This window comes from Chiloscyllium plagiosum, unplaced genomic scaffold (genome assembly GCF_037043375.1).
Source record: "Chiloscyllium plagiosum isolate Xiang-an unplaced genomic scaffold, Cpla_swu_hap1 HiC_scaffold_2, whole genome shotgun sequence".
In the NCBI taxonomy this organism is placed as follows: Eukaryota; Metazoa; Chordata; class Chondrichthyes; order Orectolobiformes; family Hemiscylliidae; genus Chiloscyllium; species Chiloscyllium plagiosum.
The window spans coordinates 26,369,765-26,388,717 of NW_028270140.1; the positions used below are offsets into that span (position 1 = coordinate 26,369,765).

Here is an 18,953-nt window from a genome sequence, read left to right on the forward strand (position 1 = left end):
TTTAGGCATAATTGATAAATTACAAATTAATAAATTGGCAGATTACTTCACATTACTAAAAAAGATCTAATCACTTTATTTCAGATTACTCTGGCAATATCTTTCAAGTTAAAATGGTTGCAACCCATTTCCCCAATACTGATGCAAAATAAAAAACTCAAGGTTAATAAATATCAAAAGTACCTGCAAGTTCTTCCATGAAAAAAAGCTGCAAGATTAGTTTGACTTTTCTCAACTCTTGCATGTTAAAAAAAATGTGTAAGAATTGTAGTTTGTCACATTCCTAGCTCATTACTCAATGCTGAGTATAATATTAACCTGAATTATGTCATGCACTTCATTCCTCATTCCAAATGATAGGGGCAGAGACTAGGTCACCAAATTGCAGAAGCTATAATTTCATGACCTGAGGTGGACGGCAGGGAAGAAATCATAAATTGGAATTTCTTAGTAACGGAGCTATAAATAAGTCATTGGATTGTCACAGAGTGCAAAGATTAATGGGGCATTACTTCTACATACAAGTTCAAACTAGATGATCACATCTCCTTGTGACTTTCATTGGAACAATGTATGATTGATCATTCTAGTCACTCAAATTATTGCATTTTTGTAATCATTGGAAGACCTCCATGGAGAGGCAATTCCTGAGAAAATGTATCACAGTCTTTAGTCACAAAGACTTCACAGCAGTATCTCATAACAAGGCTAAAGGTAAATCTTTTGTGTTTGTCAAACTTTTTGAGGTATTGTATCCTGCCTGCTGCCAGCAAATCTTAGAAAATTTCAGGCTGCATGTTCGTGATTTGCTGCCTTTTAATTTGAATGGATTTCCAATAGACAGTGAGACAGGTATCTCAGCGTTAAGACATACTTGAAAGATTTGTAGTAATTAGTTTCATGTGCACTGCGAATCTTGCAAGAAATATATTATTCTGATCCTGTAAGGCACTTTGCAATGGAAATGTCGCATTTTAAGACCCGAAGCAAATATATGAAAGAACTGCAAAAAATTAAGACAAAGCCTAGAATTTTAAAATAAAATCAACCACCTTTACAATTCTCTACAAAATCAAAGGAAGCAATTAACTTGATTTTGCTACATTAGGCAATGGAACAAATTAACTGTACTTAGCATCTTAACAGCCAGTAAGAAATTAACAGAGTAAAGCTGCAAAGTAATTTAGTGAGCTGTAGAGTAAATTGAGACCATTTTCCTTTCCATACAACTCCTCAACAATCATTCTAAGTTGAAACCAAGCAGGTCTATAACTATTTCATTTCACAGCAAGGATCAACACAGGGAAGCCACTTTTCAAGATTGAACTACAATCAGGTCCCTGGGCACAGTGACCTTGCCTAACATCACACATTAATTTTGAGATATTTGCTGTTGAAATTACTATATCTGTTGGCCAGAAATAAGTTTAGCAACAAAGTCATTCTTCTGTACCTTTTAAATGAAATCACAAACTTAACAAAAGTTGCAGAAAACCTATTTTACAAATCTATCTGAAATGAATCACTTTCCTTAAATAAAGCTAGCTTTTCTATCTATTTGCAGATGAATTATGAACAAGAAATTTCATTTCAAAATTCAGTAAAAGCAAACAATTGGTATCAACTATATGATGGAAAAAGGAAAAAGGAAAAACATTTGATGCAAACTTAGAATATTTGAAATGATACCTTAATCAATAACTCTCGTACCCTAAACGTGTGCTTTGTCACAGCTGAAAAGTTTATTGTGTATTTGTTGTGCATAAATTTTCTGCACAGCACGAATTCCTTTTGTTTTTAAATGAAATACAGCCTGATACTCCTCATCAGTTCCATTTCTCTCAGGGCAGTTGCACTACAACATGGATCCTTAAGATGGAGATGGCCCATTGATGCCAGGTGCAGTTTGATTTCTCACTATATCGTTAGTTTTAATGTCTGAATTTCAATACTAAAATACAAGGGATTATTTTTACTTTCCTGCATCAGCACAACCAGTCACGGCAGTCCAAAAATGACCAATCCTTTCACAGCTTATGTTATAGAAAAATCAACGTCTTACCCTTAAAATATTTATATCAGACATGCTACGTGGCATCTGCGAGAATTCAAATATCAGAAGAAAACTGACAAAATTGCAACAAATCTGTAAATATGTGCCATCAAGTCCCTCATTAATCACACAATAGAATTTCCTGAGAGCATGGTGGAACAAGCTCTCCTCAGCAGTACCCCTACACACAGTATAGACAGTGTACAGTGTCATTCTTCAACAGCGAAGAAATTGCATGACAGAAATGGGATCCTGAGATTTCTTTGCCTGCAGGTGCTGTCAAATATAGTTTTCACCCATGCACACCCAGCCCTGCAGAGCCACATCAATTGCCTGTCATCCAGGCATAGTGATGTGTCAATGTGCAAGTATGTATGGAGTGATTTGCATGATGTTTAATGAAACAAAAATATTGTAAAGTTGTCTTTTGCATATAAACATGTTGATCATTGAGACACACATTAATGTTGGGAAAGAAAATTTGTTAACTCTTCATGCACAGAAGAATGCAATAATTATTTTTCTGAATTTTCTTCCTCAGAAAATGCTTTATTTTTGCAGGAATCAAGGGGTAAATCCATGTTCTTCTGTTCCTAATGGGGTACCACACTTGAAGTGAAAGAAGTTGTTGAAGGTTCAACACAAAGTTGCTGTTGGGAACTAATCACCCACCAATCCTTCACTAGAGTAATCGGTTGTCAATTTGACAGAATATCATTAGGCAATTCTATCACTTGTTAAATGAAAGCTGAATGTCAAATTCAGCTGACAGTCCGTCCAAAATGATTCCACATTCGCCAATGTAATTAACTCAAGGTCCTAATTGATAGTTCAAAGTAATGATATAAGAAGTGAAGAGTAGTGCAAAGTTCTCTCTGTGTCTCAGCCACCATTCCTCTTCATAAAGGTCACCAAACATTGATTAACAAGCCATTCCTCATACTCTATATGGGATATTTACCATGTTGTCTACATAACAATAGTCACTGCATTCCAGAAATGATGTATTGTATATGTCGCTCTTAGGTATTTCAAGGCACATTATTATTCAGTTCTATTGTAAAGATTCACTAATCCCAACATGGCACATAATGCAAAATCTAATTATGCAGTTTCTGCATTGTGTGCCTTTTTTGAATATTCAGTGCATTAAAGGCAAAGTTAAATAAATTACATGAAATAGTTCAAGTACTAACAAAAAAATCTATTCAGCTCAAATGATGCATGTGTTTATCCTCTATGAGCCTTATTACTCAAATTCACCTATCCTATCTCCCTCTCTCTCTCTCTCTCTCTCTCATGTTTATTTAGCTTCGCCTGAAATGCATTGGCAGAATTCACCTCAACCATTCCCTCAAGGTACTGGATCCATTTTCTCACCACTGTCTGGATGAAATTTTTTCCTATTTTTCTACTGGATATATGATGATTAGTTTTGGACTCACCACACGTGGAAACACCTTTGCTGTATCCACCCTACAAAACCATTTCAAAACTTTGAAGTTCTCAATTGTGTCACCACACAGTCTTCTCTTTTCTAGAAAAAGAGTGACCAAGCCTGTTCGATCTTTGCAGCTTGCATGACTCACCATGTGCCAATCCCAACTTTATACAAGTGTAGATGTTCTGTTAGTATCTGACCTTTGGCTGTGAATGTCAAATAAGAGAGGGGGCTTGATCAGTGCTATGCTGTTGCTGTCTCTTTATCCCCTGCAATGGCTGAGCAGGTGGCCACTCTTGGGTGCCTGAAAGCAAAGAAAATAAATCAGCAATGTGGCGGAAGGAGAAAGCAGGGGATGAGTGGAAAACAAGAAGTCCATGGTTACACTTTATGCCAGATATCACAACGTGGGCAAAGTAGGAGTGAAGAAGTCTCATAGGAACATACCATTATCTTCCATGTTCTCACTGACTTTGGATGTCGTAGCTCTGTTGCAGATTTGGTGAACGATCTTCTCTCTATAACTCAAGAGATGCAGGTCTCCTTGTCCACTGCTATTAAGTGCTACTTTGAGGGATAGAAATTGTCAGCAGGTTTGTAACACTGGGTGAAATCTTACTGTTGGGAGCTGGTCATGGTGTCTCTCTATGGGAAGGCCCTTGTGCCACAAGCCAATGAGGCAGTGGCAATCCTATTGGTAGGCACTCCCTTGGAACCAAGAGTGCAGAGGCACAAAACTCACCCACAAAGGGAGGCACCTCTAGTGCTCAGCAGCACCACTAAGAAGTCATGGCTGCTGTAGGAAATGCACCCCTTGGAATCCCAGGATCACAGCAACCCAGCCATAGGTGGGTAATGTGGCAGGTGATTTTACAAATGGTGGTGGGGGGGGGGGGGGTGGCACGGAAGCAAAGGCAAGTTTCTCAGCAGCAAGGCCAGGCACTGGCTCTGAGCGGTGCCCCTTTCTCAATGTCCTGTCCTTGAATCAAGCTGGGAGAGAAACTGCCTGCATGGTTTCACCTACCACGGACGCTACACGTTGACACAGCACATGCACCTCAGTTAATCCTAATTTGGGAAAGTGGTGACTAGGTGGTCATTGAAGAGCCTCAACAGGTGGCAGGATGGGAAGGTCAAACATGGGCCATCCCACCAAGAGCTTTGTTCTGACTGAGGCAGGAACCAGAAGGGAGGTGGGATGTGGCTATCCCTCTATCACACCTAAGTGTTTTTTTCACTGCCAAGCTCACCATTAATCAAAGCAGAGGATTCTGCCTGCCACAATTGAATGGCTAGAGATGCAGTGAGAGTTGGACATAGAGTGGGCACTCTTGGAATGTACATATGTGGATGAAGTGGAGTACCTGAATGTTAAGCACAAATCCGGAGCATTAGGCAACATTAAGCAAAATGGATGACTGATGAGGTTGGTGTTGCATTAAGCAGTGCAAGAGGTTCTTGGTGCAGTGATGACAAGTGAAGATGCATTGACTGACCTTGACGGGTCTGTCGTTGATGTCTTTACTGCTGACACAGCTGTGGGTAATAAATTTCTGTCTCTGCACTTCCAATTTCTTGGGTTTGGAGTGTGCATTCCTTGACTGGTGCAAAACCACTGTCCTTTACTGGGTTTACACATATGTGCCCACTCATCCAGAAACAGACACCTTTCAGGCAGGAGTCGAAAGCAGAAATTCTCAGATTGTCTGTAAAGCCCCTGTTGGTGCCCAGGCTTTCACCCAGTTAATTCAGCAAAGGACAGGAATGAAAATGAGGACTGCTGTGCTCTGTGTAACTCAGTTCCACATTCAGCCATGGGGCACTGTCTGTTTTTATATTAAGTTTGTAGAAATCCAGACTTTAACTATATTCTTGATCCAAGTATAAAATTCTTGGCAAACTGGTTACATATTGATTGCAGTTCTCTTCTACATACTTGTTAAACCACAATTTCTTTTTCCTCATTGGACTGTAAAGGAGGGGAAAAAAATACCCTTAACGATTTCCTAAATAAAGCTAGATTTCTCAATGCTGACTGCTGGATAGCAATCTTGACACCTTTACAGGTAAGAAAACCTATCATTGATATATTTGGCCTCACTATTGTAACTAATTTCTATCAAAAAGGCTTGCCATGTGTTTCTTTTATTTTGTCTAGTCAAATCCCAGTTTCCCTTCACTTTCTCACAAGTTGGTAATGTCTAGGTATAGATTAAACGATATGACTTCACTGACACAACCTTGCCAATCTCTTAGCCACTCAGAAAAAAAAACAAACAGAAAAGGTAATAGATTGGACAAGAAAGACAGTTTCGCTTTAGCAAACACTAATTAATGAATTGTATTTCGCTATTTCTCTTCCTGCCAAGGACAGATGAACAATGCTTGCAGCCTGCTTCAAACGTCGGCTAATATTACGCTAACAAAGCTCTCCAGGGGAAAGCTGTCGGCACCAACTCTGTACAACATTATTAGCTTCCGTGCAAAAAAATTAAAGGGTGGGGCTAGACTGAGTAACTTGACATTGCAGCAACAACAACCTGCACTTATTTAGTGCCTTTTACGCAGAAGAATGTTCCAAGTCACTTCACAAGAGCACAGCTCTTTCCTCACGCAGCGTGTCAGTTACGCAGTTACCAGACGTTAGCTCTCCAGAGGATGGAAAGGATGCAATGAAAGACTCCCGGAGTAGCAACTATCATATTAAAACAAATTGAAAGCAATAAATTGTTCAACAACCTCAACAGTGATGCCACTGATAGCAAAACAGTTAAACTTTTTTTGTAAAGTATCACTAATTAACTATTAAGCTTTTACAAAGTTTGTTGTTTTCGTATTATTCAAATATACTTCGCATTAAGCCACCTTTAAAACATTCAAAGGCAGGGTCCAGTCTTTTCGAAAACATCAAAACCCAGCACAACAAATGATTAAATGAAAACAAGAGTCAATCTGCTGTTACTTTGGCAAATACCTCAGTAAGTATTTGTAGGCTATGCTGTTGTATGTATGGAATGTATGTGAGATGTACTGTTATTCAACAATCCGATTCTGTCTTCCTCACTCTCCCCAAAAATCACAAAACCCATGTATCCCATAAAATAAAAGACGTTCACCGGGAAAAACATTTGCACTTCTCTAAACTATCAACAGATGCCAGTTGCTTAGTAACAATTGCATTTTAAAAGGTATAATAGAAAACCTGCTCTCATTTATGGAACAGTACCAATGCTAAATAAATAATTCTTCTACGCATAAAGCTGGTTCCAAACTCCAGGAACTAAACGATACGATAAAATAAAAAGTCCCCTGAAGACAACTGAACTCAGGAATTAAATTAAAATAGGAAAATAATGCTGTGATTTAATTTACCATCGCAACACAGAGCAGGATCGGAAGAAATGTAGCAGTTGCTGTCCAATGACATGGGTCCATGACTGGAGATGCTCTGGCGTCCCTGCTATCTGGAGTCAATTGCACACTGTTCCACTATGCACTTTCACAGAAGGCTCTGCTCACACACTACGTCTCTGTCTCTCTGCTCCCATCAGCAACACTCACGCTTCCTGAACAACGGACTGCACGCTTCTCTCAACTTGGAAATTCAGGCACAGCGGCTGCCCAATCAGGTTTTACCTTATCAGACATGCAAATAAAGGAAAGAGGGGCGGTGAAGGGAGGGGGGAAATTCCTGAGCTGGAGGCAGCGTGTGTGTGTACAGTCCGCTTGACTAACAGACCATCAGTGAGCACGAGGCACAATAACTGCTGCCGCAGCTATAGTAACCTTTGCCCCATAGGGTCCTCTCTCATCTGCACTGCCCCTCGTTTGAACATGACAAGACTCTTGAGTGACTTCAGTCATCAATCAGACATGCCAGCTGCTCCAGGGGTATTGCTAACACCCAGGTAGTGGGCAGCCTGTGTATAATTCTGTTATGCCATGTTCTAACACTAGGGAAAATAATAGAAAGCTGTTAAAATCAATCTTGCCTGACAGTCTGAGCTCCTGCTGTGTTTAAGCAGTGTTTTTTTTTCTCTCCAGCCCTTCAGCAACGCATTTGTATTAACCAAAGAAGCTCATTAGCCACTTCTAAGATTAAAGTGATTGTTAGCAGCAGATTTGACTGCTCTAAATGTTCTAATGATACAAGTTGTCCATTTCGCAGTCTTTCATAACTTTCATCAAGTTGATGTGTATTTTATTACCAATGACCAGCTGAAGACAAGTTTGTAGTTGCTGATTTTAACTGCTCAGAACTTTCCTCGGTGAGATGGTGCTAATGCACTGCATCTCGGAGGATCAAACGTGTTATAAATAAATGTGAAATTTGGTCTGATCACTGTTTCACATTGTATCAGAACAGTTAGCTCGTTTTTGTTGCATCTTAAATTCAAACCTATCTAAATAATAATATTAACTGCTAAACACTTCAAAGACTTCTTTTCACAGATTAACCTAATAAACACAACTAATTTAAATGTAGCAAAAAGTTAATAATTTTAAGTTGCATTTTTGTTTCACACACTTTTATTAATGGAGACACACAGACATACTTCTCATAGTTTTAAAAGATGTGCATTTCTCCAATGCTCATTTTCTCACTGAATGGCAGAATTATGAGGGAAACAATAGAATCATATTTTCCATATGCTGGATTTGTATTTCAAAAGAAGGTTCAAAATATATTTTCTATTTAATTTCCTGATTGTGGTCATACTTGCATTTGTACATTAACAATGATGTTTGCATTTTATACAACTCTTTCCTTCATTGTCATTTTTCTCCTTCCATAAAGGTTCCTCTTCTCTAATGCTCAGTCCCACATGAACCGTGAATATTTCATCCAAGTCGTTACTTCACATGTGTGAACCCAATCAATGTACCTATCAACCAGTAGACAGGGAAGACAGTAGAGGTTTTATTGCAATGTCCACACATTTTCACGCTCAGCATGAGTGGAAACTTTGGCTGGTTTTCCCTGCATATGTGTCTCAGTATTTCACTGAATAAACCTCCCCACACCATTAAGGACAAAAGTTCGCTAAAAGTAAGTTCTTTAGAATGGAAATTTTTTTATACAAGATGAATTGTTTTTCTTATCCATTGATTGTATTATTTTACTGTTTTCTCTTGCTATCGCTCAGTTTTCCAAATGATTTCCAAAATCAAATAGTGTGGCACTGGAAAAGCACAGTAGGTCAGGCAGCATCTGAGGAGCAGGAGAGTCAATGTTTCAGGCATAAGCTCTTCATCAGGAATGGGAATGGATTTCCAGTCAAGCGACAAATTCATTTTAAAATTCACAACCTTGTATCCAAACTCCTCCACAGTCTTACCTCTTCCCATCTTTGTTATCTCATCTATCCCTGCAACCCTCAATGATGAAAGTGTTCTGCTAGTTCTTGCCTCTTGTACATCTCCAGTTTTAAGCATTCCGGTATTTGTGGACATGCTTTAAGCTACCAAGGTCCCAAAATCTGTAGTTTGATTCAAAATCTCTGGAAAAGCACATTTCATCAACGTGCAGCTCACAGATACCAATTTACCAGGACAGGCAAGCTGTTCAGAACAATCTGAGAGAATCACAGGGGTGATCACAATGTCCTTGCTGTTCCTGTGTTTGCATTTAGTAATGGTGTTTGATATATTCATTCATACAGTGGTTGTAATGTTGGGTACCTGTGCATATTCATGATTGGAATGATAATTTGCTAACATTTACAATTGATCAGAAATTTCAAATGAACTTGAATAATATATTGGACCAAACTGAATTTAGAAATTGTAACTCTGGCCCACAGAGGAAGAGGTACCTTCTATTTTCATCATAACTGTACCATTCTCAATGGTGCTAAACAAGTTTTGAGAGAGCAATTTAATTTAATTAAGCGATGAGAGAAGAAATTTCCCAATGATTACTGAAAAGAGAATGAAATGTTTTATTTTACTTAGGTATTGGGTAGAAATTGTGAGGCCTAGTTCTTTAGTTACATACACGATGCCAGGCAGCATGGTTACTTTTTGGCCCACAGCCTCATGGTCCTGAAAATAAATAGTCCTATAATTAGTTAGCGATTATTTTTAAAAGTGCTTTTTAGAGAAATCCATTACTGGAGATCTCAACCAAGTCATGGAGGAACCAAAAGAAAGGAACCACTGATGTTTCTTCATAAGGATAGTATGAGTACTGTAAGATGTTCAGACTACTACATACTCACATCTTCCATAGGACTGCCTCAGAAAATAGATTGCACATTTTCTCACTCTTCGTTTTATAGCCATGAGAACAGTAATTTTCAGAATCAGGCCAATGACAGAATAATCAAAGTTAATTCACAAATTATTTAAAAGATGTGATTAACTATAGCTCTTCACACCCACATGCTGACCACATGTTTCTATTACAACCTTCCCACTGGGAGAGTGGGAGACAGAACCATGGAATCCTGCTTTTCAAAATTGTTCATGTAGATTGAATAGTCATGAAAAGGATGCTTGGCAATGCCTCTCTCTGTATGAGGGTATTAGCTACAGTAGTAACATGCTGGGAACCTGTAAAATCTGACTGGATAGAGGGTCTTCTACTTGCAAATATAGAATAGGAAGGAAGGTAGGGGAAACAAAAAGGCAACAAAAGGACACCTCATCACTGACAGAAATGCTGGCCTTTATTGTAGAAGGACACATAATAGGTGGCCCTGGGCCACTGGTGTGAAAGCACTTACCTTAAATTAGGAGGTCACAGGACTGCCTGTCACTCAAAGCCTTTCACCTCACTCAGCTGCTTGTTGGCAGGGCAATGTGATGGAATGCTATGGGAAAGTGAAGCTTTCTACTTTGGGATAATGAGCAGACATATAACTGTAATTATTCAGTGTGGCCTCAGTAAAACATACATTTTGCTAGCTGATAACAAATAAGAATTGGAAACAAATTCAGGGATATATCTTCTGTCTAACAAAACTCACCAACTGCTAGCAAGAGATGTACAGACATTAGAAAGCTAGTGGGAAGGAAAAAATGCACCATAGATATATGATTGCCATGCAACAATATCTTGAAGAGTCTATAGGCTTGTTGTTAGCTCAGTGGTAACTGCATTGCATATTGCAGTACTGAAGCAGATAGATCATTAGGATCTGAAGTCAAGCCCCTGACCTGTGCTCAATGACCTGATCTTATGACAAGCAATGATAAAGGCAATATCAAACTGTGCTTTACATTTCCAGGCAATGGAATGAGAACAAAAAATAACTCAGCTAGAGTTCTTGCTTCAGTGAAGCTAATTAATAGAAGCAATCAAATACCAATCAATGCTGTTGAACTAGCCCAAGATCTAGTGCAAGCTAGAGAGAAAATAAACAGAAATAACAACATAAAAACAAGTATGATAAAGATTTCATTTAAAAATTCACATTGCTCAATCAAATGGACAAGAAAGAGTAATGAAGCCAAATAATGTGGCCCTCCAGGTACAGGTTCAATTTGTATTTTGAGGTATAGAAGCCTGGAGATAAGTTTAGTTTTAACCTCTGCTGGCTCTGTACCTAGTAACTGGTGAGAGAGTGATCTTGTGGTAATATAATTGGACTAACAATCAAAGATAAAAAAGGTGAAAATCTGGAATTACAAGCAGATCTCAATAATGAAACACTGAAACCGTTAATTGTTGCCTGCTCCTTTCAGGAAGGAAAGCTGCTGCTTTTACCTGGTTTGGTCTATATGTGACTCCAAACCTACATGAACTTGGTTGATTCTTAAATGCCCTCTGAAATGGCCTACTAAGCCACTCAGTCACAACAACTGAAACCCGATGGACCATCAAGTATCTCAAGCCACTCAAAAGGGCGCAGTGGTAATGTGGCACACCGGACTCTACACGACTGAAGCCAGGTGCCTATTCGTGGACACCTCCTCCTACTGCACACTTGACCATGACCTCACCTCCCATCACCAAACCATCATCTCTCAAACCATACACAACCTCATCACCTCAAGGGATCTCCCATCAACAGACTCCAAGCTCTTTGTCCGTGAACCCCGCACTGCCTGATTCTGCCTCCTACCAAAGATTCACAAACCTGACTGCCCCGGTTGGGCCATTGTCTCTGCCTGCTCCTGTCCCACTGACCTCATCTCTGCATACCTTGACACTGTCCTGTCCCCCTTAGCCCAGGGACTCCCCACCTACGTTTGGGACACCACCTGCACCCTCCACCTCCTCCACGACTTTTGTTTCCCCAGCACCCAAAGCCTTATCTTCCCCATTGTCATCCAGTCCTTGTACACATCTATCTGCCTTGACGAAGGCCTCCAAGCCCTCCATTTCTTCCTCTCACGCTGACCCAAACAGTACCCTTCCATTGAGACTCTCGATCAACTGGCTGAACTGGTCCTCACCCTCAACAACTTCTCCTTCCAATCCTCCCACTTTCTCCAAATCAAAGCGGTAGCCACGGGCAACTATATGGGCCCCAGCTATGCCTGCCTCTTCATCAGGTATGTGGAACAGTCCAGCTTCCGCAGCTACACCTGCACCATTCCCCACCTTTTCCTCTGCTACCTTGATGACTGTATTGGTGCCACCTTGTGCTCCCACGAGAAGGTTGAATAGTTCATCAACTTCACTAACACCTTCCACCCCGACCCCAAGTTCACCTGGACCATCTCAGACACCACCCTTCCCTTCCTGCATCTCTTTGTCTCCATTTCCAGTGACCAACTCAACATGGACATCCACTACAAACCCATGGACTCCCACAGCTAACTGGACTACACCTCCTCCCAACCTGCCTCCTGCAAAAATGCTATCTCCTATTCCCAATTCGTCCGCCTCTGCTATATCTGCTCCCAGGAGGACCAATTCCACCATAGAACAACACAGATGGTCTCCTTCTACAAAGACCGCAATTTCCCCTCCCATGTGATCGATGATGCCCTCCAGTGCATCTCCTCCACTTCCCACACGTCTGTCCTTGAACCCCACTCTTCCAACTGCAACATGAACAGAACCTCCCGGTCTTCACCTTCACCCCACCAACCTCCAGATATACCTCATCACCCTCTGCCATGTCCGCCACCTACAAATCGATCCCAACACCCCGAGATATATTTCCCTCCCCACCTCCATCTGCATTTTGGAGAGACCATTCCCTCCGCGACTACCTTGTCAGGTCCATGACCCCACCAAGCCACCCTCCCCGCCAAACCTGCACCCATACCTCCCCCCTCATCTCCGTCCAAGACCACAAAGGATCCTTCCACATCTGACAAAAATGTACCCATTTCCACCAGTGTCATCTACTGCATCTGTTGCATCCGATATGGTCTCCTTTATATTGGGAAGACAAACCAACTTGCAGATCGTTTCAGAGAACATCTCTGGGACACCCGCACCAACCAACCCCACCATCCTGTAGCTGAACACTTTAACTCGCCCTCCCACTCTGCCAAGGACATGCAGGTCCCGGGCCTCCTCTATCCCCAAACCCAAACCACCTGACGCCTGGAAGAAGAATGCCTTATCTTTCGCCTTGGGACCCTGCAACCACATGGATCAATGCAGATTTCACCTATTTCCTCATTTCTCCTCCCCCAACCTTATCCAAGTCCCAAACTCCCAAGTCAGCACCAGCTTAAATTGTCCTACCTGTCCAACTTCATCCCACCTATCTGCTGCACCATCCTCTCTGACCTATCACTTTCACCCCCACCTTCATCTACCTATCATATTCCCAGTTTCCTTCCCCCCCAGCCCTGTCCCCTTCCCATTTATCTCACAGTCCCCTTGGTCCACAAGCCTCATTTCTGATGAAGGGCTTAAAACATCAACTCTCCTGCTCCTTGATGCTGCCTGACTGGCTGTGCTTTTCCAGAAATACACTCTTCCACTCAAAAGGACCAACACAAACCCTGCTGACTCTGAAAAATCTTCCTTATCATCTGCAGGGTTTGTGCCAGAATTTTATGTTTGCGGTCAACGGTTTAGGAACCAGTAAGAGGGGAAATCCTAATTAACTTCATTCTCACCAACAACCTGTTGCTATAAATATGTCAATACCATGAGTGACCACCACTCAGTCCTTGTGGAGACAAATCTTCATGTTGAGGATACCGTCCATCATGTTGTGTGACACCACCATCAAGCCAAATGAGATAGGATTTAAACAAATCTAGTAACTCAAATCTGGGCATCTCTGAGGTGCTGTGGACCATTAGCAGCAGAGGAGTTGTATTTAACTGCAATGTGTAACCTGGCATAATCCCCACTCTACTATTTTCACCAACATAGGGGAAAAAAAATTAGCTCAGTGCAGTTAGGCATGTCAGGTACAGTCCAGGGAGAGTGAAAGGTGAGACACTAACACAAAGAAGTTACAACACTGGATTATTTCTTACATGCAAACATTGGAAGCAGCATGCGATAAAAAGAGTTAAGCAATCCTACAACTAACGGATCACAGCTAAGCTCTGCAGCCCTGCTACAGTCTGGTCAGAAGAAGGACAATTAAGCAAGAAACATCCCTGTCCTCAAAGTTAGGGCAGCCCAGCACATCAGTATAAAAGGCAAGGCAAAAGCATTTGTAACCATCTTTCAAATAGACATGTCCGGTGTATGTTCCATTTCCACCTCCTCCCACCATCACAGATGACAGTCTTCAGCCAATTCGATTCACTCAGCATGACATCAGCAAATAGTCAAAGGCATAAGATACTGCAAAGGCAATGGGACCTGACAAAATCCAGCAATAGTATTACTACTCCAGAACAAGCTACAGCCCCAGCCAAGCTGTTCATGTAGAGCTATAGCACTGACATCTACTGACATTGTGGAAACTGTCCAGGTAAGTCCTGTTCAGTCAAATTAAGACAAATCTAACCCAGCCAGAAAAATGATGCAAATGGTTAATGACAGGACTGTCACTCAGAGTTTGCTCAACAATGACCTGCTCACTGATGTTCGGTTAGTTTCTGCCAGGGCAATTCAGTTCCTGACCTTATTACAGCCTTGACCAGACTTCACCTGATGAAGAAGCAGTGTTCCAAAAGTTTGCGATTTCAAATAAACCTATTGGACTATTATCTGGTATCATGTGATTTCTGACTTTGTCCACTCCTGTCCAACACTGGCATATCCAAATCATGGCTGTCAAATATTGACAAAAGAGGAAACTAATGCACCTAACACTATTGGCAATTTAGCACGGCCAATTCACCTGCCCTGCACATCTTTGGACTGTGGGAGGAAACCAGAGCACCCGGAGGAAATCCACGCAGACATGGGGAGGATGTGCAACCTTGCATGGCGGCTCAGTGGTTAGCACTGCTGCCTCACAGCACCAGGGTACCAGGTTCAATTCCAGCCTCGGGCGACTATGTGGAGTTTGCACATTCTTCCAGTATCTGCGTAGGTTTCCTTTGGATGCTCCGGTTTCCTCCCACAATCCAAAGATGTGCAGGGCAGGTGAATTGGCCATGCTAAATCACCCATAGTGTTAGGTGCATTAGTCAGAGGGAAATGGGTGTGGGTGGATTATTCTTCGGAGGGTAGGTTTGGGCCAAAGGGCCTGTTTCCACACTATAGGGAATCTAATCTAATCAAATCTTATGCGGTCAGTGTGACTGCCCTTTGCATTAAAGTAGCACTGAATAAGTACGGCATCAGGGGGACAAAGGAAAATCAGAATCAGTAATAATTAGGAGGAAACATTCCACCAGATGGAAAGATATCTAACAGAAAGGAAGATTTTTGTGGTTGTTGGAGATCAGTCATCAGAGTACAAGGATATCACTGCAGAACTTCCTCAGGGCTTTGGCCCAATCATCTTTAATTGCTTTATAAATGCCATTCCATGCTTCATATGATCAGTAGTGGGGATGTTCACTGATCACACCAATCATGACTTCTCATATGCTCAAGAAGGCAACATCTATGCTTAGGCTGATAAGTTGCAAGTAATCCTTGCAGTACATGAGTGCCAGGCTGCACCCAACTCCAACCAAGAGAATCAAACCATCTCCCCCTGACATTGCATCTCCCCCTGACTATTGCTGCATCTCAACTGTCAACATTTTGGGGTGCCCTTGACTGGAAACTGAATTGCATCACTTTGCGCATACTACAGCGATAAGGGCAAGTCAGAGTATAGAAATCTTATGGCAAGTAATTCACTTCCTTAGTCCCAAATGCCTGTACACCATCCACAAGGCACAACTTAAGAACATGATGTAATACTCTCAATTTGCCTGGAAAACTGCAGTTCCAACAATAGTCAAGGTGCTTGACATTATTCGAAGTGAAGCTTTCTACTTGACTGGCACCTCATTCACCACCTTCAATATTCACTGGCTTTGCCACCATTGTTCACCATCTCAAAGTTGAAACTTTATTGCTGGAACAGCACAGCAGGTCAGGCAGCATCCAGGGAACAGGAGATTCGACGTTTCGGGCACAGGCCCTTCTTCAGGAATGAGCAGAGAGTGTTCAGCAGGAGAAGATAAAAGGTAGGGAGGAGGGACTTGGAGGAGGGGAGTTGGAAATGTGATAGGTGGAAAGAGGTCAAGGTGAGGGTGATAGGTCGGAGTAGGGTGGAGGCGGAGAGGTCAAGAAGAAGACTGCAGGTCAGGAAGGCGGTGCCGGGCTGGAAGGATCCGGCTGAGACAAGGTGGGGGGAGGGGGGATGAAGAAACTGGTGAAGTCCAAGTTCATCCCCTGCGGTTGGAGGGTTCCCAGTCGGAAGATAAGACGCTCCTCCTCCGACCGTCGGGTTGTTGTGGTTTGGCGGTGGATGAGTCCAATGACCTGCATATCCTCGGTGGAGTGGGAGGGGGAGTTGAAATGCTGTGCCACAGGTTGGTTGGGTTGGTTCGTCCGGGTGGCCCAGAGGTGCTCCCTGAATCGCTCCGCAAGTAGGCGGCCTGTCTCCCCAATATAGAGGAGGCCACACCGGCTGCAGCGGATGCAGTAGATGATGTGGGTGGAGGTGCAGGTGAATCTGTGGCGGATATGGAAGTTTCCCTTGGGGCCTTGGAGAGAAGTGAGGGGGGAGGTGTGGGCGCAAGTGTTGCACCTCCTGCGGTTGCAAGGGAAGGTGCCGGGAGTGGTGGTTGGGTCGGTGGGGGGTGTGGATCTGACAAGGGAGTCGCGGAGGGAGTGGTCTCTGCGGAAAGCTGATAGGGGAGGGGAGGGAAATATATCCTTGGTGCTGGGGTCTGTTTGGAGGTGGCGGAAGTGACGGCGGATGATGCGCTGTACATGGAGATTGGTGGGGTGGTAGGTGAGGACCAGTGGGGTTCTGTCCTGGTGGCGGTTGGAGGGGCGGGGCTCAAGGGCGGAGGAGCGGGAAGTGGAGGAGATGCGGTGGAGGGCACCGTCGACCACGTCGGGGGGGAAATTGCGGTCCTTGAAGAAGGAGGCCATCTGTGTTGTGATGCGGTGGAGGGCACCGTCGACCACGTCGGGGGGGAAATTGCGGTCCTTGAAGAAGGAGGCCATCTGTGTTGTGATGCGGTGGAGGGCACCGTCGACCACGTCGGGGGGGAAATTGCGGTCCTTCTTCAAGGACCGCAATTTCCCCCCCGACGTGGTCGACGGTGCCCTCCACCGCATCTCCTCCACTTCCCGCTCCTCCGCCCTTGAGCCCCGCCCCTCCAACCGCCACCAGGACAGAACCCCACTGGTCCTCACCTACCACCCCACCAATCTCCATGTACAGCGCATCATCCGCCGTCACTTCCGCCACCTCCAAACAGACCCCAGCACCAAGGATATATTTCCCTCCCCTCCCCTATCAGCTTTCCGCAGAGACCACTCCCTCCGCGACTCCCTTGTCAGATCCACACCCCCCACCGACCCAACCACCACTCCCGGCACCTTCCCTTGCAACCGCAGGAGGTGCAACACTTGCGCCCACACCTCCCCCCTCACTTCTCTCCAAGGCCCCAAGGGAAACTTCCATATCCGCCACAGATTCACCTGCACCTCCACCCACATCATCTACTGCATCCGCTGCAGCCGGTGTGGCCTCCTCTATATTGGGGAGACAGGCCGCCTACTTGCGGAGCGATTCAGGGAGCACCTCTGGGCCACCCGGACGAACCAACCCAACCAACCTGTGGCACAGCATTTCAACTCCCCCTCCCACTCCACCGAGGATATGCAGGTCATTGGACTCATCCACCGCCAAACCACAACAACCCGACGGTCGGAGGAGGAGCGTCTTATCTTCCGACTGGGAACCCTCCAACCGCAGGGGATGAACTTGGACTTCACCAGTTTCTTCATCCCCCCTCCCCCCACCTTGTCTCAGCCGGATCCTTCCAGCCCGGCACCGCCTTCCTGACCTGCAGTCTTCTTCTTGACCTCTCCGCCTCCACCCTACTCCGACCTATCACCCTCACCTTGACCTCTTTCCACCTATCACATTTCCAACTCCCCTCCTCCAAGTCCCTCCTCCCTACCTTTTATCTTCTCCTGCTGAACACTCTCTGCTCATTCCTGAAGAAGGGCCTGTGCCCGAAACGTCGAATCTCCTGTTCCCTGGATGCTGCCTGACCTGCTGTGCTGTTCCAGCAATAAAGTTTCAACTTTGATCTCCAGCATCTGCAGACTCACTTTCTCCTCACCATCTCAAAGGCACACTCACCAAGGCTCCTTCAACAACATCTTCCCACAACCTCTACCAGTTAGACTGACAAGGGCACTAGATGCAAGGGAACACCAGCAAGTTCCCAACTGAGCAACACATCATTCTGGCTTGGAACTATGTCACTATTTCTTCACTGTCACTGGGTCAAAATCCTGAAAACCCTGCCCTAACAGCACTCTGGATATTCCCAGAACATAAACTACAGCACTTCTATAATGTGCTCAGCACCACCTTACAGATGGGCAATATCGAAACTGAAAGAATTGTGGACTCTGTAAATCAGAAACAAAAACAGAAGTTGTTGGAAAAGCTCATCAGATCTGGCAGCATTTGTAAAAAGAGATCAGAGTTCACGTTTCGGGTCTGGTGACCTCTACTCGGATGGGCAACATATGCTGCCCTAACCAGCAATGACTACGCCTTGTGAAAGAATAAAGTAATAAAAACAGTAACTAGGGACAGCAAGGGTTCTGGATCTGCCTGATAATGAGATAATTCCAAATCTTCATGGAACCATGACTTCTACTGTACTACACAGCCAGTGAATCAAATATTTGCATTTTCAGAACAAAGTGATATCTGATCTGGTCAAAGAGGATGTTAAATGCAAGTAAATTGAAATATCTCTGGTCTTTAAAACTAATCTGACTAGTTAAGATGCAATGACGACAGCTCAGCAAAATTCACAACTGAATTAAATGTTATTTTATGAACAATAAACTCTTGTAACTTTTTATTTTTCTAAGCATTGCAAATAAATGATCTCTATTTATATATGTAGTAATGGAATTTCTTGACAAAATAGAAA

The 18,953-nt window shown here is 43.3% G+C and overlaps 1 protein-coding gene across 2 annotated transcripts in view; it reads right to left on the bottom strand.

The window, feature by feature from the left end:
* Window positions 1-18,953, bottom strand: part of LOC122563665 (ADAMTS-like protein 1) — a 571,728-nt gene that overhangs the window by 277,258 nt on the left and 275,517 nt on the right. Inside the window, exon 1 of one of the 2 annotated variants that reach the window (XM_043717714.2) lies at window positions 6,867-7,014. The exons of the other annotated variant lie outside the window; for it this stretch is intronic. Coding sequence (XP_043573649.2) covers window positions 6,867-6,929 — 63 coding nt within the window. The 5' untranslated portion in view covers window positions 6,930-7,014. Of the gene's footprint in view, window positions 1-6,866; window positions 7,015-18,953 lie in introns of those variants that run through there. 2 annotated transcript variants of the gene reach the window in all.